This window comes from Plectropomus leopardus, chromosome 22, assembly GCF_026936395.1.
Source record: "Plectropomus leopardus strain MGB_pleo_1.0 chromosome 22, ASM2693639v1, whole genome shotgun sequence".
Classification (NCBI taxonomy): domain Eukaryota; kingdom Metazoa; phylum Chordata; class Actinopteri; order Perciformes; family Serranidae; genus Plectropomus; species Plectropomus leopardus.
Genome location: NC_142197.1, coordinates 13,547,649 through 13,573,700, shown reverse-complemented (window position 1 = coordinate 13,573,700; position 26,052 = coordinate 13,547,649). Strand labels below are relative to the sequence as shown.

Here is a 26,052-nt window from a genome sequence, read left to right as displayed (position 1 = left end):
GTTCCATGTTTATCTATGGTTGAATTTCTGCTTATTCAGAGGTTGTGATATGAGTGACTGAATGACTAAAACTGTTACTTATAGTGCAGATTTCTTTGTTTCCCTGGCACAAGGTGCCAAATTGTTATTTTAAACATCAGTATTGGCCCAGAATGTCACAACTAGTCCCTACAAAGTAAGCTTACAGGAAACAGCTTTTCTAAAAGATGAATTTTGATTTCTCATATGATATCAAGGAAATAAGGCAAACCAGTGATCCATTTTCAGCCTAGACGACTAAACACATTATTCATGATTTGTTGCCAAGTTTATTTTTTGTGACAGGTAATTTATTTATGTAGGTTGAGAATGCAGTCAGACAGGGACAGACAGGGATATCGTAGTGGCTTAGAGTGACAGACCTGTCATTCTAGGTGTCACCCTCTTCCGCAAATTCTTATTTAATACTTCTCCGCTCCGCTCGAAACTCTTTAAATTTTATTATCTCTTGCGTTATTCCAAGCATGTGAGAAGGTAGTGTATGCATTATAGTGGGGTCAACATGAAAATGCGAGACAAAACGTGTCCTGAGTACAGCTGAAGTACAGCTGAGAGTGATGGTAATGTCATTCGATTTGCAGGTAATTGCTGATGAGTTTTGGAAAAAATGATTGTTCAGTCTGGGATTTGATTGCTTAGTTGATGGACAGAAAATAATAACTTATTGTTGACATCAAAAACTGTATTTTTTCTCATGTAAAGATTTTTTTAAATAGCTTGTTTAGTTATAATCTTGCATCTCTGTTTGTCATGGACACTCCTTTATGGATTTGTCCTTTTATTGGCTTATGTAATTGTCTGTTAATCTAAAACAAGCTTAATTTTTTATTTTGGGTTTGTGAGCAGTTGGTAGGTTGTAATTACAAGGTTTGTACTGGACAGTAGTGGGAAGAGAGGAAAGGTCCTATCTGCAATTCAGAATGATTGGACTAATATTTCTGGCTGTCTGAGGCTGTAGCTCATTATCAGGCAGCTTTACAGTAATGACTGAGCTGTGTAAACACCAACACACACACACAAGCAAACACACACAGCAGTGGGGAATTAGAGAGGTGTTAAACATTCAAACAGTGATTGCTTCATCAGCGTAAGAGGCAGAACAAGAGAGCAGATGTTAAATGAATAGCTGACAAGTGCGATCAATATGAATGAAAGAGTAACAAGAGACGTTCGCTTAGTAACCGCACATATCGACTGCGTCACCAAATGATAATGACATACAGGCACTGTAAAGCTAAGGCGGCACTTGGCCATCAGTACAAAAACTGTGACATGGTTGATGTGTTGATCTCTCCATGAGGTCAGAGGGTAGCCAAGATACTTTTTCCATTTCCAAAACACAACCTTTTGTCCCATACATAAATATTTTTTAAGTAATATTCAGTTAAATAATTTCCCTTCTTATTGTCAGTGCTGTTTTTTTGAGTAGAAGCAAATGTTGCGAACCACAAAAAAGAGAGAGTGAAATATCTTTAACTTACTTAAAGGGAAACACCACCTAAATTACTAATTCCAATGTGTTGACCCTATTAAACAATCAATAGTGCATGGTCTGTAGTTTATAGCGTAGATACATTAAGTCCACTCCACTTATGCTAATTAAACAGTGCATTATCTGGGCGCAAAGTATGGCTCAAAGGGCAACGGGTTTGTATTAAATCCCTTAATTAATCGTAGGTTTATTTTGGGCAAAACATATACTCAGCCACAGAGTGTCATCTCCCATTCCCTTTAAAAGTCAGGTTTGTCTACTTTTTACACAACAGATTCAGCAAATTGGAGAAAAGGGCAGTTTTTTGAGAGTATAGCAGTAAGAATAGTAATGTTACTGCAACAAATATTTTGGGGACATTTAAGTAGAAAAACAGACAGAGGAGAAGTTGACAAAGGAGACAGAAATAAACTTTTAGCTTCTGAAATAATCAGTTAAGTTACGCTGCTCTTTATGCTTCTCTCTTAATGGGGAGTTAGACAGCAGCTCTGCAGCTCTGCAGCTCTGCTCTGCTCTCTGCTGAATTCACATTTTAGAAAATGTCATTAGTATTTTCCTAATTAATGATGTATTATTTAAACCACTCGCAATCTATAGGTGCATGTCCCCATGTAAGTAAAAAGTGTATACAGATGGATGCAAGATACTTGTACAACGCGTACGCTGGCCATGAAAGTGTATGGATCTGAAACTAGCAATGACAATCGCGCTGCACTGTGAACTGCTTTTTCTGGGTGTAAGATAGCACCCATTATTTCCATGGCCTTTAGAGTTCAATCAGTATTTTGTGAACATGAGCTAATAAAGTAGGTTTTAAATATGTGACGTCATCAAATATAATGTCTGGAGCCACTCTGTATGTTTTTTTAAATCTGATCATTAGCATAACAGATGCCAAATTTCTATATAAGTCCATGTTGTTTTAATAATATATAAATGGACCTAAAAAATAATTTACAGCAATGTCAACACTGTGTCACTGTAGAGCTGCACTGCACTGTACATTTCTTGTTACTTATCAGCTGACAAATAAGCTAATACAAATATATCTTCAAAAAGCTAATACTGTCCGGGGAGATTTATTAGTGTGATTTAATGAGATTTAATCTTATTTACTAGCATTTGCTGCTGTTGTTGGCTTTTTAAAAAAATGTCCAAAATACAAAATATTCTTAGCATTATTTAAAGTCTTTGCAATAAAATGTACACTACTCGCAGTTAATAGAAGAGCTGAATGAAGCATTTTCTTAAATTCTTTTGCTGCTCGTGGTGGAAGCCTCACTATAATAATAATACATAGGAAATGAGCTTTCCAGGCCTGCTGTTGACTGGTGCAGATGGTGACAACAGCAGTACATCGAGTGACAGGAGGATTACAGTGTGGACAGATGGCAGCCGTGGGGCTGAAGCCAAAGTGGGAAATACAGCAGGTGATCAGAGCAATATGGTGGAAAAAATGACCTGCAGAAATCACATTCTGAGCCTTCAAAGTTTCATTATTCAAGAAACAATGCAAGACCAGCTGTAGCATTGTGATTTGCAATAACATATAAAATTAAATTATACAAAGCACTGTTTTTTTCTGTGCTGAAAGCTTTTAAAATGAATGCTAACTTTTCCATTTTATCCACAACTTGCTCTTATTGTGGTTCCACAAGTCTGGGTTTGTCATTTCCTAAAATCATCATGTAGATTATACATCTGTAATTGATTATAAAATGAACTCTTATTTGTTGCTCAACCTTTGCAGAACATGGTGGTTTTTGTCTTTGTCCAGAGGCTCAGCATGTGACGCTGTGCCTGCGTCCTGTGATGCTTTGGTTTTAAATCCAGGTCATGATCTAATGACACAACCTACTTCCATCTCTATTGCAGCTAATTCCTGCTGTAATTTAGGCAGGAAAACCAAACAAAATACAAATAGTTCGAGTCCACAAAGAGCTCCACAAGACCAAATACTGAAGAAGAAATCACCACAAAATGAATCCATAGTGAACAATACACAATGCTTCGGTGTTTGTTTATACATCAGTCTGTCCTTTTGCCAAATTAAGATCAGTGTGTTGCTAATTAAGAAGGATTATTATGTGATGTTTTTCAAGGCCATAACGGTTTGGTGTTTTTTTATGGGTGTGTGGTGCTCCTATAATTATATTTCTAATTTTTGTGTGAACTTCTTGAGCAGAGCAGTCTGAGGATGCAAAATAAATTTCAGTGTAAACAGACAATCAATTTGTATCGTACTGTAAATGTGGTAATTGGCCAACATTTCACAAGTTTGAAATGTGTATGGTCCCATCCCTTTTGATACATAGGCAGCATGGAGGCACCACTGAGGTTGAGAAGTGTCCAAATTTCTAAACTCCACTTTTTGATCATTATGAATGCACCATCTGGGTAGTCATAGTGTACCGCACTTTGCCATATGTCTCTGTGTGATCGCACTTAGTTTATTAAAATAGCAAGTATGATTACACAAGTATCCAATATAATATGCAGCATAGGTAGCCCTGAGTTTCCCACACATTAATTTATTTATGGTGGCCTGCCATAATAACAACATCTACTGCCACAAATTGATTTGATATTTTTTGCCGCTGGACTGTTCATTACGAGCACGCCTAGAATATACATGCCCTTCAGTTATTAATTGCAGCAAGCAAGAGTGCAGGAGTGCAATGTGGGAGCAGATGGAGCAGTAAAACACCAAGCACACTGAAAGTGAAACTTAACCATTCATTGTCCTGGGTCTAAAAGTTTGCATTTATTTGCCTCTGCAGCAGCTTCTCCTCCCATCCATCAATTATCCACACTTCAAATGAAACTTCACAAACAACTGCTGAGGAAAAAAAGAACCCATGAAGAGCTACACCTGCACTGTATTCATGGACTCACGAAAACCTCTGATTTAGAGTCAGTAGCACACTTTTGTAAGTCGCTGCAGTGACTCCTAGCATCACCAGATGCCAGATTTCAGTGTTTCCACAAGAATTAAGCATTAAGCAATTTAACTAAATAGCTGCAGTATGATTATATCTTACACATAAAGAGCAGAAAATCAAAATGTCAGTGACTTAACGTTTAGATAAAGGTGAAACCACCCAATGACTCACCTGCAGCGTACATGACCGCAAGCATGATGGAGGAGATCCATGCGATCTGACTGTAGGAGGCATCGAAGATGACCTGGATGTCTTTGAAGAAGACTGTGATGGCCTTGGGGAAAGCGTACGAGAAGCCTATGGAGATGAAAGATGCCAACACCACAGCCCACCCCCAACCGCCGTCTGGTGGGGGCACGGCGGGGGAATTCGTGGCTGGGGGCGGCATCACTGGCCCACCTCAACACTGACTATTCACTGCAATGACAGAAAGGAAAGAAGAGAGGAAATTAATATTACCACCAACTCTCTGTGGCCTTTTTTTCCTCCTTGTAGTTTAGTTCTTAATGTGTGAATCTGAGAAGTTTTTTAAGGAAAATGCCACAGATCATTACTGACAATCCACAGATAAATCAGATCATCTGCTACAGCTCGTGTTGACAGCAAGCATACAGACGACTGTGGGATTATAAAGAAGGTGAAAACTTTGTCCTCTGTCATTTACATGAATAACTGCCAGCAGTAATATGACACGGGACGAACAAGGACATACTAAAGGTCTGTATCCTGGAGAAGGTGTGCAAACACACGCACAAGCTACTAATTATCCATTCTAAAGGGCATACACCCACTCTACCTGAGAGACCAGACCTGCCCCGCCCAATACTCACCTTGAGCCTGCCACCCCCACCCAGCGCCCAGCCCCCACCCCCACCCCCAGCCCTCACACACTAATGGAAACAGGGTGGAGGCTGCCAACTCATAGAAGTGTTTAAAACCAGGTGCTGCTGTGTACAAAGCAAACACGCCCTAATTACATGCAAAACCAAAAGCTGCAACTGTCCGCAGCCACATGGCACTGTGTGGATTTTTTTTTACACATTGACACACAAACACAAACCATAGTCCAAAATGAGCAGCCGTTATGTTTTAGCTCTTTCTAATCTCATCGGCTTCACCTTTCTCATCAGACAGGAATAACTTACAGCTGTGTAATTAGGTTATCATGCACACTGAGGCGAGTTTGTTTTCACATAAATCACCAGCCAGTGGAAGAATCAACATGTTTCGTCGTGTTTGCACTGCAGCATCACAGCAAGCAATTATTTAACAGAGCTAGATGTGGTTCGCCAAATATGGCTGCTATTAATTGCACCAGTGATTACAACAGCTACCTGTAGCAGAACAGAGACAAGTTAAAGGGCCGCTCCACTGATTTTACACATTAGGGACAATCTATCTAACTCATGGTTGTACATCTCACCATAAAAAAAGTTGTAGAATATAAACAGTTTAATAAGCTTGTTGAGATGAACTGTGCCTTGCCTAGAAAAAAAACCAAAATCAGGCGTCTGCAACAAAAAGAGCAAAGATGCTCTATTTCCAGCAGCCTTCAAAGACTGTAAAAGCAGAGCCAGAAATAATTAAATCCTGTTAGATCTATCTGTAGGCTACCTGTAGCAAATACTCTACCAGCCTGTAGTTTGCAGACCATGTATTACTATTTTTATTAACCAGACGAGATATGTTTGTTTATAGATTAAACCTTCATTGCACAACACTGGAATAAAAGCCTATAATCCAGCATTACATATTATAATTACATAGAAACATTTGGATTTTGTACAAAAACATGTCGTGTTTGTATTTGAAACTAAGAGCAAATAAGCTTTTTGATCATAAGTCGTAAAAGCAGGTTGAATTTTCTGAAAGCAAAGCGAAAGTTGCTTTAGTCCTTATGTTGCTGACAAATAGGAACTAACACTACACTCTTTTTACAGCAGCAAGGTTCATTTACGAACACCAAAGCCTTACAGGGGAAATGAACACTTCAGTCTTCAGAGTGTCTGTAAATGACCCGTGAACATCAGCTAACAGCATCAATAAATTATGTCATTCTCTTTCCTTGTTGGCACCCTAGCCAGATCAGGTTGCGTTACAGACTCACACATACTGAGATCTACACTAAGTGTCAACAGGAGGCTATTAGTGGGATGACTCACACACTGGCCAAGTTTTTAAATACATAAATTTGTCACTAGAGAGTTACAGGTTGAAGAAATTCGGAAAATATACTGCAGCTGCTGGGCTTTATGGAGGCTGCAGAGTGCCACCAAAATAATAATAAACCTCTTCAGGGCTTTGAATCAGTAACTGTTAAAACATTTATAAAATAATTAAGCAAGTCCTCACTGATGATTTAGAGTCTGATCACCTTTTAATAGTTATATACAGATCTTTTTATTTTTGCATGTAAATTCTAAGTTGTACATCTATGTAGTTTTAGTTTTATTGATGAATATAGATTCTGAATAATTAAAACATTTTTATTACTTTTTTACTGCAATATTGATACACCAGAACCTGCTGCGCTCTCACTCTCTCTTATTGTTTACGTTTACTACAGTAATTGTGCTGTTCTTTGCTACTAACCAAGAAAAAAAGTCGTCTTGTTATATTTACCTTTTCAAAAAAATCTTAAATGTAATGCCCTCAATGTCAATTTTCTCTATGGTATCAAAATAATACTGAAAATCTTTTTTTTTCAAGGTATACTAACTCCATTATAGTTATGTTGGCAAATTCTAACTTCCATTGAAATGATCTTAAAAAAGGCAAATTTGACATTTTACGTAGCTTTGAGGAACGATTACTCTGATCTTTCATCCAGTCTTAAATGGGGACATCAATGAAGGAAGCACTGTTCATATTTGTGTCCAATTAGTCCACACCCAAATCTTCCAAGCATGACTCGTTTCCAATGACTATAAATAACCTTACTCAGAGCCTTTACACAATAACAAAGCTACAAATGTATTGCAATGTCGATGCAATACTTATAAAACTGTACCAATTTCTCCAAAATGATGGGCAGCAACATTATAGAACTGCTTTTTTTATGGCAAAGGTGAATTTGATCTTGAAATTGAACAATATAGTAACAATTTCAATATATTAACAGTTTAGAGTATACTTGCATATATGAATAAATACAAAAAACTATTATCAAATTCACATAAGAAACAGAACTTAACCCAACGATTAAATCTCAACAGCTGAGATTGAGAATCGTTGGTCCACATTAACAGTCTTGTCTCTCTACCAAGTCTTGTCTTGAGTCATGAGGAGTCGTAGAATTTATTCACTGACACAGTATAATTTGCTACATTTAACTTCATACTCTCTGCTATGGCGACCACGGCCTCACTGTCACTTATCATCTTCATACAAGGTTATAAGCATACATACTCACTACAAAAACAATTAAGCACCAAAATCTGAATTGTGATTCGGTCCGGTGGAACCGGTGCTGTGTTAGTACTAGGTTTTGGCACCAACCCTATACATTAAACGTTTTTACTTTGTCTGTCTGCTGTTTAGTGCTGGGCAGGTAATGTAAAGTGATTATATTATATTTCTTGCAAAATAACATGTCTGCTGCAAAAAGCACAGTGAAAGTAGCCATTAAACATCAAAGTTTTGGGCCAAAAACCAAAACGGCCTGAAGACTTTAAGCCTCAGATGCAAGATTTGGGTGATGATTTTCTGCTCATTCGTCACTATAAGTGGCTCCCTTTAACATCACAGTCATTTAATCCATTAGTAACATACAAATATTAAGCAGTGCAGCTTTAATTTACTGCTAATCTTTTACACTTTGTGCTGAATCCTTTTCTCAATTATCAGATTTAAAAGCAAACAAAAATGGAAAAAATACTTTTTTGCATGTTTATTTGCATAAAAATTAATTTAAAATGAGTCTAAATCTATAATTTAATGAGCAAATAGACAGAACAGAAATGGGACAAAATGTGTTCCAAAATGAGAAAACATTTTTTTAAAAATTAATACAATAATTAATAAAATTGGACTGATTGAGGTTGTGAATTTTGGGAATTAATTCCTTTTAACTAATGCAAATTTTGACCAAAAAGGGAACTTGTAGTCATTTTGCAAACACTAAATTTGTCTTTCAGTTTGTAATTATGGTGGCCGACACATTGAAGGTACTGTCGCATTGAAACATTTGGGTTGGTAATTATATCTGGATTTAACTGTGTGGATGACTGAATACTAACAAAGCATCTCTAACTTGTGCTAAAACTGTCCTGGTGAATGGAAATAATCCTCTGTGTATATCCCTTGTATTGCCCCTTTAATCAAAGTTAGAGATTATGCCTTTCCATAGAGTGGGTCTAATCCACGCTAATCAGATTACAGACTGTCCGCAGCAGCACTCAGTGAAGATACTGGTTTTGATTGATTGAACGTGACGACAATGCACGGACAAACCTCAGAACTCATAAGCAGCTTAAGTTGATGGGTTCGAATATGAAGCTCCAAACAGATTGACCATAAAAGAGCAGCTAAGGAGAAGGGACAAGGCACACTTCCAGACAAGCTAGAAGAATTTGGTTTATGATCAACCATATAAGTATATAAGAAGTCAAACAAAGCAAAGTCACTGTTCAGTTACTACAATGTCAACACTTCCTCTTTACTTCAGGAGCCCGGATCCTCATAATGTGCCGTCTCCGCTGTGTCCTTCACCTGACAACACCAACTAAAAGAGAAGCTGACAGAGGAGTGACTGACAGGCAGCAATCACAGCTGGAGTGCTCTGAAAGGTGCATTAAAACACAGGTAAGGACTAAGTCAAATGAAACTCTGGTGACTGTACGGTGCCTGTAAATATCTATAATCTCCGGTTTGATTTGTTGGTAGCCACACCTCCATCCACACCCACTGGAATGAGCTCAGTTTCACTTGAGAGACAAATTAGGCAGATTATGTTTCAAATCTGCAACCAACAGAACATGATAGTTGAGGTATCCGGTAATAACTTTGTCAGTCCTTTTAGGGAAATTGTTTTCATTCTCAACCACATAAAAACGTCCTAAGTCATCACAAGCAGCAGCATCGGATGTTAAAAAATGAAGCTGCATGGAAGTGCTAAAAATAGAGGTTCCTTGAATGACCTCTTGAGGCTGGATCCAAGAGCGAGTCATCCCCCTTAGATCCTTATGTTTAAATGGCCAACTTAACAGCATGTTTACAGCCTGGTTCAAAAAATGGTTTTGGTCTTTATAGATAATTTCTGCATTCATGACAACTCTACAGTGGTGAATTTTTATATAACTCAGTCTTTCTCATGTTATTACGGGTTAAATTTAAGCATAATTAAGGAAGGGGACACTTTCAGTGACAGGTGTGTGCCATCCATTAACAAGTCGACACCTTTAGTTAGGTAATGTAACCATGACTAAACCCCAGATTCACAGAGGAAAGGTGAAGCCATCACTGGTTCAGTGTTCTTAGTTCATGAATGTTAATTTTAATGTTTTTGTCACCTAAAACATGATTGTTCAGTGTTTGGTTTTACAGAAAAAAAGGAGTTGGATATTCAGTTTTTCCTCTAAACACATTTTACATAGTAGCTACGTCCATTATTTTATACCGTATATTGTCCTCCTTTAGTGTCTACACTGAATGCCTCAAGGAACAGAGTGTAGGTCACAGGCTTTTCAGCAGAGGTCTCAGAGCCCAACGCACAATCAGTGTAGAACAGACTTTGATGCTGACATGTTCACAAAAACAATGTTAACATGCTGATTTCAGCAGATATCTTGTTTACCATGTTCAATGTCTTATATTAGTCTGTTAGCATAATAGCATTTGCTGATTTGCATTAAACACAAAGTACAGCTGAGGATGATTTATTGAAGTTGAAAGTTTGACATGATGGCGTAAGATGAAAAGTTAAGGGATCACCAATTAATGGATACAAATTTAATCATAATCTAATCATAATCATTTTTTTTTTATCTACTCAAGATAAAAAATGTCAACCACATGGTGGCACTAGAAGGAAAGTCTGGGAACCACTTAGGTCCGCAGGCTTCATGCTCTGCCGACAATACATTTTTTGCACAAAATTTTATGGCAATCCACTCAATAATTGTTGAGATATTTTAGTCAGGAAACAAAGTGGTGAACTAACAAACAGACATTACCATCCCTACAGCCAAATCACAATCATGGCTCAAAACAAAGGATTACAGTCACTGATTTATCTATCTATCTATTTTAGTGTCAAAATCTATTACCAGAATTCATCACAAGCAGCAAGGATACAGTTGTGTGCTAAAATGGTTTGTTTGACCAACAAGAATTCACTTAATGGAGAAAATTCTCCCATTTTAGAAGCTGGGCAGGACCGTCAGGTACAAAGACCCACCGTTAAAAGCACACAAACCATGGAGACGCACACATTAAGGCTTGTCCTTGTGTGTTGCTGGGCCAAGCATGCAGTGTGTTTTGCTCCATTGTCCCCCTCATGTACTTGAATTGGCTTCATTGGCGAGCCTATTTAAACAACAGAGCGGAGTGTGTGAGCAGCAAGGAGACAGAGGGAGTCCAGGAACCAAAATAGTGTCTCTATAATCAAATCATCCAACTGGCACAAGCTCATCAGGCTGTGTTGTACGTTGCTACTCTATGAGAGTGCAACTCTGTATGTGTTTGTCTCCTCTAAGGACATCACCTAGTGTCTTGGCTGAGAGCCTAAAGGGCCTCATTCCTTGTAGCATGGAGAGACACAGGATCTCTCAAGCAAAGACCCCAGTGTTGTATTTCAGGTGAGTTTCAGTAAAGGAAGTGTGTATGGATGTAGCTAAAGGGAAATGGCTTGAGGCAACCACAGCTCATATACTAAGACATGTTAAGTTGCTGACTTATCCAAAGCCACAAATCCAAATTTGGTAAAATAGGGAAGGGTCTGAGGAGGGATAAGTAACCATTACAGGAAAAAACAAAGCAGTGTTTCCCCTATAATGGTGCAGGCCTGGTGGGCTGCCAGGCCAACAGGAACCCAGCCAGGCCAAAAAAAATCATTTTTAATGCCAAAAATAACACGAAGTAGCCATTCCCCTTGATTCATTCTGTAGTAGTGCACTACAGTGATTGAGACAAGTGTCTGTGAATAGTTTGCATGTCTGTAGAAAGAGCAGGACAGTCAAGTGTCTGCTATTTAAACTGCTAAATTCAGCTGAACAGGTGAAGTGAAGATAACATTGTCGGTAGGCTACCAGTAACAAACAGGCTCGTAAGTGCTAATGTGGTGACGGATTTGGTTTTTGTATTTGTAGCTGCGCTAGTCCAGTGAATATTTGATTAAAACAGATCGATTGGCCTTGTGATTTATTTTTTTAATCATAGTTGTGATGGATACAATTGATAAAAATACGTCAAAACACCCATGCCTATTGTTTTCATATAGGCCCACACACTCAAGATATGTGCTATTGGGTTTAACTGAGCCTTCTTTGACTTAAACAGCTGCCTGTTTCTAGAAGTTTAGCTAATGAGAGCCACGAGACTGAGCAAAGCTGTGGGACGCAAAATAAAAAAAAATATTTGAAAGACGCTGAAAAAAGCTCTATAAAGCTGAGAGGGATTGCAAATTATCAGTGGCCTTTTAATGACAACAGACTATTCACATTACACAGTCATTTGATTCATTGCCAAAATAAAAATATTGACTAGTGCAGCATTAAACCTTATAAATCTTTTAACTGAGGCAGTAACTCTCAAACACCACCGAGATACAACAAGGTTTGTCAAATTATTACTTTCATGTGAAGGTTTATTATAATTTTCTGGGGCGAATGGAACTAACTTTGTATTTTGAGAGTAATTGGGACATCGAATTCAATGCAGTTCGACTTTTTGAAGTCAGACTTTAGTGGCAATTAAAGTAGAAAGAAAAGAACAGCAGAGGTACCATTCAGAGGAAGAAGAATTCCTCCCTTTCATTTTCTACACTGATTAAAGCTTTTGACTTCTTATTTGCTAAATGGAGTTTTCTACTTTCACTGATAGTCAAAGGTCAGGCAGTGAATTAAGAGAATACTCAATAATGGTTCCTTAATGTGGGCTTTTGTGAAGCCTTGTTGGACTTGAACTGTAGTGAAGGGCAACTGAAGGTTAGCCAACAGGTGGTAGGCTGGAAACTTCACTGAATCAGAGTTAGGGGGCAAGAAGACATTTCTATTTAACCTGTCTATCTATTTTAATTTTTTCTGGTATATATCTTTGAAAAAACACGCTCCGTCTCCAAAGCTTTGAGACCTAGAACAGCAGAAGTATTTAATAATTCCAGTTAAACGTCATTTAGATAACCAGGTGCTGTAAGCCCTGTCAGACTCTACAAAAGGAAACTTGACCTCTAAAGTCAGCAGCTGCCAGCATGACCCTCACTACACCTGCCCACCCCCAACCCAAGTCTCATGGGACTTAAAGTTATGGCAACGCAAGCTTAGCTCTAAGGTAACCTTCGAGTAACACTGCCCACTTTGTTTTAGTTCATAATAGTTCATCATTAACCCAATCGGAAAGACTCTGAATGTTGACTGAACCACACGTTTCATTCCTCTTATCAGCATCTGATCCAGTAAACACACTTGTCCTTGATCTTGAGCACCAACAAAACAGGAGAAATACCACAGAAACAATGGCTCCTTCTGAAAGCTGCTTTCTGATCAAGGAAAAGGCCACCAGGCAGGGGGTCTTCCCATAAAATATACTAAGACTATAATACCCTTTCTACTCAATTGTCAGCCTCTACACTTTGAAGTGCTAATTCCTGGAGACGGAACCTTGATTAAAAAACTTTTAAGTGGTCCAATAAATTTCCGTCAGCACACCTCTGACCACAAGCCTCTGCCAACACAGAATAATTCTCCCAACCTCTGATTTACTGACAGAAAAGGCACATTTATGCAGCGCTCCTTGACAGTTTGACATCAAGACATCTCATTTGTTAAAAAACAGCCCCCTTTTCATCACCTACATACAACATCACAATAGCATACTAGGAAGTCCATCCATTTCACTTTTTCCATGTGGGTCTGCCAACACCCACATTCAACATCCAATCCAGAGCTCCCATTTCACTTCACACCTCTGAACACATCATGAAGGTCAGAGACATTGATCTCTGTTACATCTTTTGTTTTTTCAGCTTTTATGACTTGAGACAAAAGCATGGATATTTGCTTGTATGGTAATAGAGTATCTTTAGACTGTGGAGATTAAACTGATGTGCTGGTCACCACATACACACACACATCCAGCTGCAGACATGCTTTAAATTCAGTATATGCAGTCCAAAGTTTGAAGTTAGGCACAGGAAAGCAGATCAGCCTTGCTTCCATTTTTTTCCTGGTATTTTTTATTCTGGGGTGAACTGTCCTTTTATATTTACCCACACAGTTTGATTGACATAATATCATGGTGGTAAAGTGCCAAATTAAAACCCTAACAATCACTTATTAGCCACTTTTTACTGCTTTAAAGCTAGGATTTGATTTACAGTTATTACATTAAACCTTATAAATATATCTATATATCATATATTGATTTAGTAACTTTTTTACTATCATACATACATATTGAGTGGGACATTCTCCAAGTGAAAAATCAACCTGAAACCAATAAATAACAGAGGACAAACTTCAAGTTTTTATTTCCTCAGTGGAAATCCTATACATGCTGGTAGATTTACAGATGCTCTGATGTGTAGCATCTTTATTCCCAAAAATAATCACACTACTTATTCAAATGCACGAATAAGAATTATTATAAAAAATAAAAATAGAGGTGAGAGTCTGTCAGCTTCTATCAGTCTCGGTATTTCCTTATTCTGTTTTATCTAATATTCTTGTTAGACATGGGGTCAGATTTGGCATGAAATCTATTGGAGGCATCTTTACACAACAGAAGGAAGGTAATGTTCTTCCAGAGCAAACACAGCTAAAAATTAAAGTTTGTACTCCAGTATTTATGGGCTTACTGAAGTTTCCCAAAGTATTAAAACCTTTAATTAATTTGAATGTTTAGGTTTTTAGTTTTTAGATCATTAAGTGTTTAATATTAACTTATGTTCCCAATGTGGAGTACAATGCCTTGTTCTGTATCAGGTGGTGTTGTTTGCACACAGCACGTTTGTATCCACAATAAACTTCACTCAGGGAACATGGAAAGAGGTCCTGATCTTGAAACCTGATCCAAACACCAAAAAAACTATACATATCCACAAGGTGCAATGAAGCGCAACCCTGTCCGTCAGCTGTCAGTGGTATACAGTGTATCTGAATTACCTCAGCAATAAGGTAATTTAAGTATGACAAAAATGTCGACCTTTAAAACAGTGAATCACAGTCATTCAAAAAAGAGTTTGCCACCAATGTTCCTGCCCACATAATCTGAGGCGCTGCTGCTTTTGTGGGAAACAAAGAGTGTGGACAATGACAACCAAAGAATGTTTAGGTTACCTGCACACAGAAACTACATGCAGGACAACATAAATAGCAAGAAAAACAAGGCCAGAACAAAGAAGAAAAAAATGCAAACCATCTCACCTTTTAGAAAAGGGGCAGGAACTAGAAAAACTGGACGTCAACAGGAGCAACCTTAACTTTAAAAGAATCAGTGACACCCCCATCCATCAATGTATTTTTATAGTCACTAATCACAGTTTCCTTTGTAGTTCCAAAGGAGCCTTCTCCAATACTAACAGCATCATGTCAAATAATGTATCTTCCAAAATGATCTCAACAACCTGAAAACTAACTTTCATGTCAATAGAAAGCTGGTGCAAACTGTGTTGTTCTGACAAACTACAGAAATGTTTTAAAAGAGCTGTTTACAACATTTAGAGCAGGGGAGTGGGATTGTCTGCAACATAGAGGTGGTTTAGCCAGCAACAGTGACAACGCTGTCCTGCTACCATGGGTTACTTCTGATTGCCAGGTACTGTGACTTTAAAGGAACAATTTGACATATGCGTATGGTAAATATAAGCTACCACCAGCAGGTTAGCTTAGCTCCAGGAAGTGACTGCACCTGGCCAAGAAATAGTCCATCTCATACCTCCATAAAACCACAAAGTGTCATTATTACAGTTCAGTTTGTGTACAGATTAAACAAAGTACATAGAAGGTGTTAATTAGTGAGTTTAGATGCAAGGATATGGATTGTGTTACATTTGGACAGAGTTTACAGTCTTTGTGCTAAGCTAAGCTAACCAGCTACATTTTGAGCAAGACTGTGTAATGTTTGAGAGACTAAATAACATTATTCTTACAAATGAAAATAAAACGATCGTTTTGATCCAGCCTCAACCATTAGTTTAAGTTAGCAAAGTTAAGGCCCAAAAAAAGGCCCACCTAACGTGGTGGAGTCGGACATACTTCTGTCTGACTATCAATTTAAATGCACGCTGTAATTAGAATATTTTCACTGCTTTACCTTGCCATAAGGCAGCCCTTACCGACAAGCATTTGAAGCCGTTGTATCAAAAACACCAGACTCCACTGAGAAAAACGCCACCATATAGAGGAGTCACTGGTCTACTGCTGCCTCAATCAGCTGTTGTGTAAGGCAAAAACCGACCAAATATTCAGATATAGTCTACACTTAAACTGATGTTGATTTTTTTTTTTTTTTTGTTTTAGGTGGCTAAAACATGCTCTGCTGCGGCCCCATCCACAACATTATAATATTTGTTACCCCTACCTAAACCTGGCCCAAATCCTCTAAGGGACTGTACTAACTTTATCAGAGGAAGGAGGTGACTTTTTAATATTTAAAACAAATACAAAATAGTTCTATTTAAAGTTGAATGTCCCTCACCAAAGCCAAAATTCCCTCCTCAATACTTTTTTTTTTTTATTTGCCTTACCCATTTTGCATAAGTAACAGACAAACCTGGCGCAGCGACTAGGAGCATGCACAGAACACCTAGGCCCAGTTCAGGTCCAGTTGAGGCGTTTAAATGAAAGAGTAGCTCGATTCGCAACCGAATTATCTATATGTGTCAGTCCACATTTGAGAAATTTGATTTAGTATGATTTCAGTAGAACTAACATGTTTTCGTGGATTTTAAAAGTACATTTTTAGTTGCTCAAATACAATAATTTGACTTTTTCTAACACCATCTGAACATACTGCATGGGTTAGCATTTAGCTGAGTCCGACTTCTTATAATTGTTACTTTTGGCCACAGTGGCTGCTGTTTTGTAAAAAGGACATTCACTTTAAATTATCGAGGCTCTTCTATAACAATCTAGTTGAAAGAGAGGCTAATAAAAACTGATGTTTATTTCAATTTTAACATCTGACTGGCCTGATTAGAGGCCTGTTTAGGGGTGAACTGGTCTGTCTAAACAAACAGAGCAGTGATACATTTTCCAGGGGAAACTAGTGACGTGAAGTTATTTTTACAGCTCATCAGCTGACCTGGAGTAAAACCTCCTCATCTTGTGCCAAAACCTACAGAGGGGAAAAACTCCTCATCCCATTCTGGGATAATAATAGACTCACTGTCATCTGTCAGTCTGAGAAATCCTGCAAAAGTTGCACCCCTCCATCTGTAAAACTAGGTCTGCCAAGATGCAGAGTGATTCCTCAGCACTGCAGCTTCATCATATGATGCTGCTGATGTAAGGATAGGGACCGGATGAAGCCAGTTTAAATGCCAGCCGGGGCCTACATGGACTTAACCGGGCGCTCACAGTCAAAGTAGCTTTAAAAATAAGATTGTATGCAAATAATTTCTTCCAGGAATTGACCGCAGCATTGGCAGCGCGGATGAGCATTTGTACCTCTCTCCAAAGGCTCCTGAACGCATCACGAAATGCACTCAAACATCCCCTCGCGCAGCATTAAGCCCTTTCTCCTGGTACATTTCTCATTCATCGCAGCACATGCTCATCTCTGCATACCGCGGCGTCACGAAAACGCCGAAAAGCCCGGTTAATCCTCCCGATCACCGGCAGCTCGTCTTTCAGCGCCGTCAGCGACAAACAGGCATTAAATGTTACTTTACCTGTGGGGGGAATGGAGGTGTGTGTGTGTCCTGTGCAGGCTGCCGTGAAGGCGCGGTGACCTTGGAGCAGAGAGATGCGTGTGTCTGTGTTGTGGACGGCTCTGTGTTTGAATTTCCTGAGTGAGCCGCTGCCTGACGTGAAAGTGCCGCGGGCTGTGGAGGGCGGCGCTGCCTGCCTCCGTTTCTATTTTAGACCAGAGCAGCTCCGGAGGATTGACTCAGTCATACTCAGCAGTCGTTACTCGTTACATCCACAGATCCTTACCCCCTCCTCCTTGGTGCTGTGCCTTTTCTTTCTGCTGTGTCCCGTGTAGATAGTGAAAATGGCGGTGCGAGACAAACGCTGGGACTAAATATTTCCATTCACAATTAACAGATGGCTTATAAAATGACAGAAAATTTGGGGGTTTTTTTTAGAACCCAAGATTTTTCCCATGCACTTGATTTGCAATCACACAGGACCATACAAGGCAGCAAGTAGGATAATTAGGGGAGACCAGGGTTGGTTGGGACACTTTTCACTCTGCTGTATTTCTCTGGCATAATTTATGTTAGAATATTCTAACTAGCAGTTAATGAAAGGTTAAGGTCCAGTTGAAATATATTATAATGTACAAAAATATTTTATAAAATGAGTGATATGTTATTAAAATTGTTTTGTGCCAACCAGCTCTAGACATCTAGAGGTTGATTCAGACAATTAATCCCAACAGGGGCAGTTTTTTTCTAAACAGCTTGCTGTGCACAAACACTTTAACATACAGTAACATGTAGAAACATAAATAAATGACTAATGAATAAAAGTATGCCAATGAGTAGAGCTGAATAAAGGAATTCATAAATAGAAAAAAGTTGGTTGTTAAAATGCTGTAGTTATCCAAAAAACAAACAAACAAAAAATGTAGAAACCAATCGAAACAATTTGAACATTCTGCCCAAGTTTAAACCAGTTATACGAAATTTATTTATCAGTAGGAACGTCTATTTACTTTTACCATCGACCACGCATAATAAACATTGTTTTTAATAAGTCCACAGATCACTTTTTAAGTTTTAATACAAAATAAAGTGTTTGACGCTCAAACATTTTTTGGTGAAGGCTCCCTAACTTGTGCTGCGAGTGCATGAATAAGATGCAAAGATGGTTTTGAATCTCAGTTAATGCTTTTTATGTAAGACAAAATAAATTTGCAAATCCTTACAGTTGAGAATCCAGAGCAACAAGATGTTTGACATTTTGCTTTAAAAATAATCTCTTATCAATGTAATTGTTTTATTTTTGTTTGTTTTTCCCCCCTAAATTCTGCAAGTAATAATTTCATTCAGTTGAACTTTTAACACTAAAAGGAGATGAAATGTCACTTGACATGTAATTTCTGAGAGTGGTTAGAATTGTCACTTTAAAAAATTAAAGAGCATGATTATATGAAATAGCGGTCAAAACCCCTCAGATTAATTTTTAATTTAATTACTGTTAATTGACTTTGATTTTCAGCTTTGAAACGCAAAGTGTGATTCTTAGAAGCAGAAATAAAAAGTATCAATGGTCTTAAATATGATCTTTTTCTGTAATTGTATTTTTTGAATACTATTGCTGCTGCTATAATAATAAAAAAATACATAATAATAACTACAATAATGACAAAGTTGAAGCGGCAGTTGCAATACAATAACTGAAAAAAACCCTTAAATAGCAGTTAAAGTTTTCAGTTAATTGTTAGCATCAAATGAGGTTTAAGTGTCAACGTGTCAAAGCGTGAGCACTGCGTTTAGCATCTGTTGACACTGAGCATGCTGACACAAGTCAAATAGTCAGTTGATCTCAGAGCACTGAGAGCAGTTAAAATGTCGGTCAGAACGGCTGCAGATTGATTTTCTGTACATTGACTTTTACTCTTCCAACATCAAATGAAGTCTTCCCCCTAAATGTTCTTTGCGTGCATAAAGCTGCTGGCATCACCGTCGGAAAACTCAATCTGGGTCATTTGAGCTCAATCCGTTGGATTAATGTGAAGGGGTCACAGTGAAGCCTGTGCATATGGTGAGAGTGACTTGCCAAATGTGAAGAAGACACTAAAGAACAACTGACTCGAACAAAAGTACAACAAACAGGAGTTAAATGAAATAACATCTAATGCACTGCAATGAATTAAAATGTAATGTATTCCAACATTGATTGGAAGAGACTGACTCATGTCACTGATAATTGTTTATTCATTTTCTGGATTTGCAAGATAGTCAACCTAACAGTCGCTTAGTCGTTCTTTTATTTCCCTGTGTGTCATTTCAAATCTCATGCATTAGTCTGCTATACGTTTGAGTCTGGATGGAGAACAAAAACTCGCAAGATAAAGTCGACATAAGCTGTCGCGTCTTCTGTTGTTAAAAGTTTCAAGTTGGTTTGTTTAGATTCAGTTTACAATTCTTGTGATTCTCCTTTCTGTATCTGGCTTGGACTTGTCTGAACTCTTCTGCGGTTTTTCTTGCCATTTCAAAATTGTTGAATTCAAGCATCTGTGTAAACACCTTTTCATTCTTGTATCACCCTTTCATAATACCTTGTGTCTGGGATCATTTCCAGGCATCTCTCTGCTGCTCTTTTGTGAATTATATCATTATTTTTCTGCGGACGAATGAATCAAACTAAAGGAGGAAAGTACAGATACCTGAGCTCAGAAGATGCTTGCTGTTACTTTGCCCTAGAAGTTGATCATTAAATTTTCCTCCCCAAAATGCGTTGCTGTATATAACTTTGAGATGATACACTCTCGTCATTCTTGCTGCCAGAGTATGTTGCTTTACATTCTGATGGAGCCGACCTGATTTATGTATACACAGGGAGTCATGGCATGAGGCCAAATGACACAGTAGATAACCTGTTCTAGGAAATATATCCTGCAGTCAAACGCTGATAAAGAGATTTTATTAGATATCACATTAACAAGAGTCCATGTTTTTACCTGGAGGTTCAAAACAGACTGGAAAACCTGCAGTGAAATGTTTCATTTCTTTGTATATTTTCTAAACTCAGTGAATGGCTTAGTGTTATTTTTGGGATTTTTTTTCCCATGTAAATGTCCCACATGGTGCACCACTCTGCCCGAAAACAGCTCTTTACACAATGATCCCTTTGTAAGGCCGATCTCTTTAAATATCAATGAAACACACATTTCATTCAAACATAAAAGACTGAGCCACAGTGTTTTGGCCTGACAATAACACAGCAACAAAAGTACTTATTTCCAGATTTTTTAAATATCTGAATAAAGCTGCACTCATTGTCAAACACATAACTGAATTTATCAAAAAGAAAAAATGGTTAAAATTAAAAATGGAAAGTAAAGTGTAATATAAAATGTTTCCTTTAACTTCCTACTTGATCATTTGATTTAGAAAAAGAGAAACTTTACTTCTAACTTTGACATTATGAGAAAAGATACATAGGCTAAATATACAAACTGTCCAGAATAAGTAGATAAAGCCAAGGTGGAAGCCTAGTGTCTGTTAACTTTCAAGTAGCTATAATTAGTTAGCAAACTTTTTTTTAGCATTATGCCATTTTCATACTGGACATGAAAGCACCCCAATATGTCAGTTGTAGAAGCAGTCGACTGGCCGATGCACAGCATCAGTCAGCAAACGACGTCAAGTTCTCTCTCTGTTTGCTTGTGTGCATGTGTCCACTCATCTCTCACTCTCTGTTTAGATAATTGACAAATATTTGGAACCATGAAATGAATATTTTATTATTTATCAAAATCAGATAGCTTATATCATCATTTATATCCTGTTTTATTATTTATAATAGATTTTTAATGTGCCAGATTTGGTTGTAAAGAAAAAAGAACAGTTGCCAAAACTGCTGCTAGAGATTGTTCGCTCAGGAGCTCCAGTGCCACAGTGCATCCAGTGTGAACAGCCGAATTGTTTTACGTGTTTATCTAACTAACCATGTTGGAGGAGGGGATGGAGGATGGCGTGCTACCAAGGCGAGACCCCAGCCAAGCTGTGGGCAAACTGTTCGATACCAACGGAGAACAAAAAAATGTTGGGTTTTAGTAAGTCAATACTTTGTCTTTTAGCGGCTTTTTAGCCACCAAACATTGGCGTTTTTTAGCCGCCACGCTGTCAAAACAAAAAAAAGTTTAAACAAATCCGCTAGACAATAACGTACAAATGTAGTGCATTCATGGTTTGCAGAAACATACAAGAAAATTTTGGTATTTGGACTGCCCACTTTTATAGTAACACTCACATATCCTGGGGAAGACAGCCTGGGTTAGTGAGAACCATCGTGGTACCAATTATCTCGGATTAGGGTTTTAGGGGTTGTTGAGCCAGCTACTGCAAAGAAAGACGCTCAGACCTCTGTCAAATGACTGTCAATACATACGAGATCTTCGGTACCAAATAAAGCCACAAGGGCTACATATCACTTCACTTGGTACTTCCATCTAAACAAAACTATGCACGCAGTCTGTGAGAATTCACACGATCCTCAATGTTTGAAACTATAAACAATAAGCTTTCAGGTCACAGATAAAAACACAAACATGAGAGCTCAGATTATAGAAGCATGGCGCTCCCAAAATCTAAACAGAAACTTCAGACAAGCTCACACTGTTGAGGTAGAGGTGCGGCACACAGGGGAAGCCAAGAGAAATATGTTTTTTGTCTCACAACTGAGTATAGTTGAGACCGATGGGATTTAGGGTGAACGTGATCCATGAGATTAAATAGATTATAATCTAAACATTGCCATTGTTTTATGAACATTTGTGTAAATAATAGAACTGCTAAACAATTTGACAATGTCTCTTTTGATGTAGCATTTAGATGAAACGATTGTGTTTCTACTTAAAGCTCTTAAAGCATTTCTCTAGCTTTGAATTCAAACAATACAGCTGCAGCTTGTTGGCTGCGCTTCGACACAGCTCCACAATCCAGTTTACAACAATGTTTGATTCCCCCTTGACTGTAGTGTTTCTATTCCTGTGTGATCACACTACACTGTAGTGTGTGAAATGAAGAAGAAGAGGCCTTTCTCCTCTCTGCGTCAAGTGTCGAGATGCACTTTATGGAGCGAGGCGTTACCCAGCCAGTCGCTGCAGTGGATCAGACAGAGGCAGACTGGTTTCACTGGTCAGGAGTGAAATTGAAGCAGGGCAAATTGGACAAAAAGAGTGATTAATTTCAGTATCTCATAGGGGAATTTAAGTACACCTGGGCTGAGAAACAAAGCCAATGTGGAAGTGCCAAAAATGTAGTTCCTGTACTCCACTGATTGGCTCCAAAACAGAGACAGTCCCCAATGACCATGTTAAAATGCTCTACACTCTACAGCGGAAATTAGCATGTTTACAGCCTGGTGCAAAAAATAACATAAAATATCAATTATAAAAAAATATTATTCATGCTTTGACATTGTATAAAGGCTTACATTTGCACAAAATAAAGGGCGTGGCCACTTTAAGTGGAAAATGGGTGCTTTATGTTGGCGAGTTGCTACCACAGCCTCAGTGATGATTAATGTAACCATGGCCTAACTCCAGATTCACAGTGTACAGGTGTAGCTATGGATGTTGTTATTTCATTGTGTTTTCAGTTCATGAAACTTAATGGTAACGTTTTGGTCGCCTAAAAACGTCTTGTTCAGCATTTGGTTGTATTAAAAGACCCTCTAAGGCAGGCATGTCAAACCGGTCCACAGGGGGGCCGGTGTGGCTGCAGGTTTTGTTTCCAACCAAGTAGCAGCACACCAGACTTGACTCATTTAATCAACTGATCTCCGTCTTCAGACAGTTGATTGGTCAAACTGTGTGCTCTTGGTTGGTTGGCACAAAAACCTGCAGCCACACTGGCCCCCCTGTGGACCAGTTTGACATGCCTGCTCTAAGGAGTCAGACATTTCAATTTTTAAGCAGCTTTCTGCAAGAAAAAACTATCATAAGCCAAATATGTCCAAGTATGGTTGCTTAATTTCTGGCTCCAAAAATCCAAGATGTCAACAGCTAAATTCATGGATGTATGAAAAGAACTGGATACAACCATGGAAGTGTGTCCCTGATAATTCCTATGAAGGTTGCTCAGTGGCCTGTGAAGCAAAAAAAGCTTGATTTCCGCAGTGTGAGTTATCGTACTGTGCGGGCCCATAGAGCAGGTGCACAAGAGACTAAAGCCGCTTTAGTCCTCTGCAGACTTGAATGAGGATGAAATGATTTAATTATGCACCTCCTCTAGACTTTTAAAATATTATCTGACAGGGTTCCCACGGATTCTTCAGAAGTCTTAAAAGGCATTACATTTTTTAAATCTAAAAGTAAGGCCTTAATTGGTATTAAAATTTCTTGCATTTCATGCATGCCATGTCTTAAAAATGTTTGCACATGACAAGTAGGATTTAATTAAGTGTTTTTTCTGACTTTGCACTTTAAAATCTCAAAATAATTGCTAAATTTAAGAAATATCTCAATGAGTCAGCTGTAGGAACCCTGCTGGATCAAATGGGTCAAGTTCTGAATTTTTCGGGGGTTGTTATGCTCAAAAAAATGTATTGGATTTACAGACATCTCTTTCAAAATGCAAGTCTATGGGGGAAAAAAGTCTCTTTGGGACTAATTGCATCACATGAAGGACATGGACAGTGTAATTCCATGTTTAGTCACTTTTTAAATTGGCTCCAAAACCCAATGCTGTTCCTGGAGACTTGGCCAAAAAACTCAGGCTTCAAAAACAGTCCACAAACCAAAAAGTGACATCACAGTGGCTGCGTCCATTATTTTTATACAGTCTATGACACACAGGCAAAAGGCAGAACAGATTTCCAGTTCACCAGCTGTCCATACGAAGCTTTCTTTTTTAACTGAATGATAACCCCCTTCGTTCAGGCCGGGAACTGACGTCACACTTGTTTTGACTGCTTGGCATGAGCTGTTTGCAGTGTGCTTCTTGATGACTGGCTCATTCAAAGCTGTGTGGATAGTAACCTATTCATGCAGGTGACATTATAAGCCGACACCATCACTGTTTACTCTGCTGAACTCTGCCCAACCTCCTCCTTATATTGTTTATATAACCAATGTTCATGTTTGTTAAGGGAGGATTAGCCCTCAGAAGGATCCTTGTTGCTGCTCTGATTCTTTAAGAGCTCCCCTAAAGAGCAGATCCACTAAATCTAACTTTGTCTTGACTGAATTAGTAGCATAAGGTCATCTCTAGAAGACAAGGTTAAATTAAGGCAATTATTATGTACTCATCAAGCTTTCTGGCTCATTAGCGCAAACTGTTTGACCCAGTAAACTTCTCACTTTACAATACTGATTTTAGTTTTCATTACTGCTGTGGGGCACTAAGGATTTTTGCAAACTGTAAGGCTAAAAGAAAGTATATTTTATTCTCTATTTTTCTTTTTTAAGGCAGTATTTCAGTCTGCACAATCTTTCTCAGACTACTGTGAAAGATAAAACAGGCAATTCTCTCAGAGGTAGTAATCAACTCTGATAACTGTCACCTGCTGGTGAGCAAACAGCAGCAGAGAAACAACTCAAGCTGGAGATCACAATACTCCAGAATATACAAGGAAAATATATAAAGTACAATATTTTATATATGTGTGTGTGTGTGTGTGTGTGTGTGTGTGTGTGTGTGTGTGTGTGTGTGTGTGTGTGTGTGTTTGTGTGCATATATATATTAAGTGAAATATTATAATAATATGTCAGAACCTCAAAACACTTGGTAGTCTATTTAGTTAAACAAAAGTTTCTAGCTATAAATAAATTACAGACAGATGCCACAGAGGCTTACTTGACTGAGGAGATTCTTGCAGAAGGAAATGTTTAAAAAAAAGAAAGAAAAATGCCTTAAACCATTCATAACCAATAACACAAAAAAATATTGTAATGCTGGAATTCTACTCAAAACACACTCATAAATCATGAGCAAAACCAAAACCAAAAATTTTATTTAAAAAAAACAAACAAAAAAACTTGAATCCATTAGAGCTTAAACCACACAGCATTTAAAAACAGTGTGTTTAAATGTGTTAAATTCAACATGGGACTCTTAAAGTGAAGAATGAGCTCATTAAGCATCAGTGAATGATGACTTGCATGTTCAGTGAAACTGAAAAGATACTTTCTACTAAAGGGAAGAGACAGAGTAACAAGAGTGTGTGATAAATGAGAACACCTGTTGTGATTGTGTCCTTAAGAGGAAAGCCTCAGCACATCCAAATTTACTGTTGAAATAGCTCTCAGATATGTTGTTCATACATGTAAAGTTGTCCCTTGGTTGACAGATTGTCCACCACCGAATATCAAGTTTGAGAGTCAGGCTTTGGATTTTGCACTGCAAAAATATGCTGACATTACAAGTACATTAGATAAGGCAGCACATGGATGAGGAACCACTAGTTGACAATAACTATCCCACCAGTAGGGGGCGGTGTGGTAAATGAATCCAAAAGGAAACAAATTAAACTGAGGCTGTTCCTTGAATCCAACCGCAGTGGAAAATATGCTCAGGTTGATTTC

General features: G+C 38.2%; 1 protein-coding gene across 1 annotated transcript in view; it reads right to left on the bottom strand.

The window, feature by feature from the left end:
* The window catches only part of LOC121961381 (monocarboxylate transporter 2), a 33,360-nt gene extending 15,559 nt beyond the window's left edge, over window positions 1-17,801 (bottom strand). The window contains exons 1-2 of the mRNA XM_042511352.2: window positions 17,522-17,801; window positions 4,645-4,890 (exon numbers count right to left, since the gene is read on the bottom strand). Coding sequence (XP_042367286.1) covers window positions 4,645-4,861 — 217 coding nt within the window. The 5' untranslated portion in view covers window positions 4,862-4,890; window positions 17,522-17,801. The remainder of the gene's footprint in view (window positions 1-4,644; window positions 4,891-17,521) is intronic.
* Window positions 17,802-26,052: the final 8,251 nt, after the last annotated feature.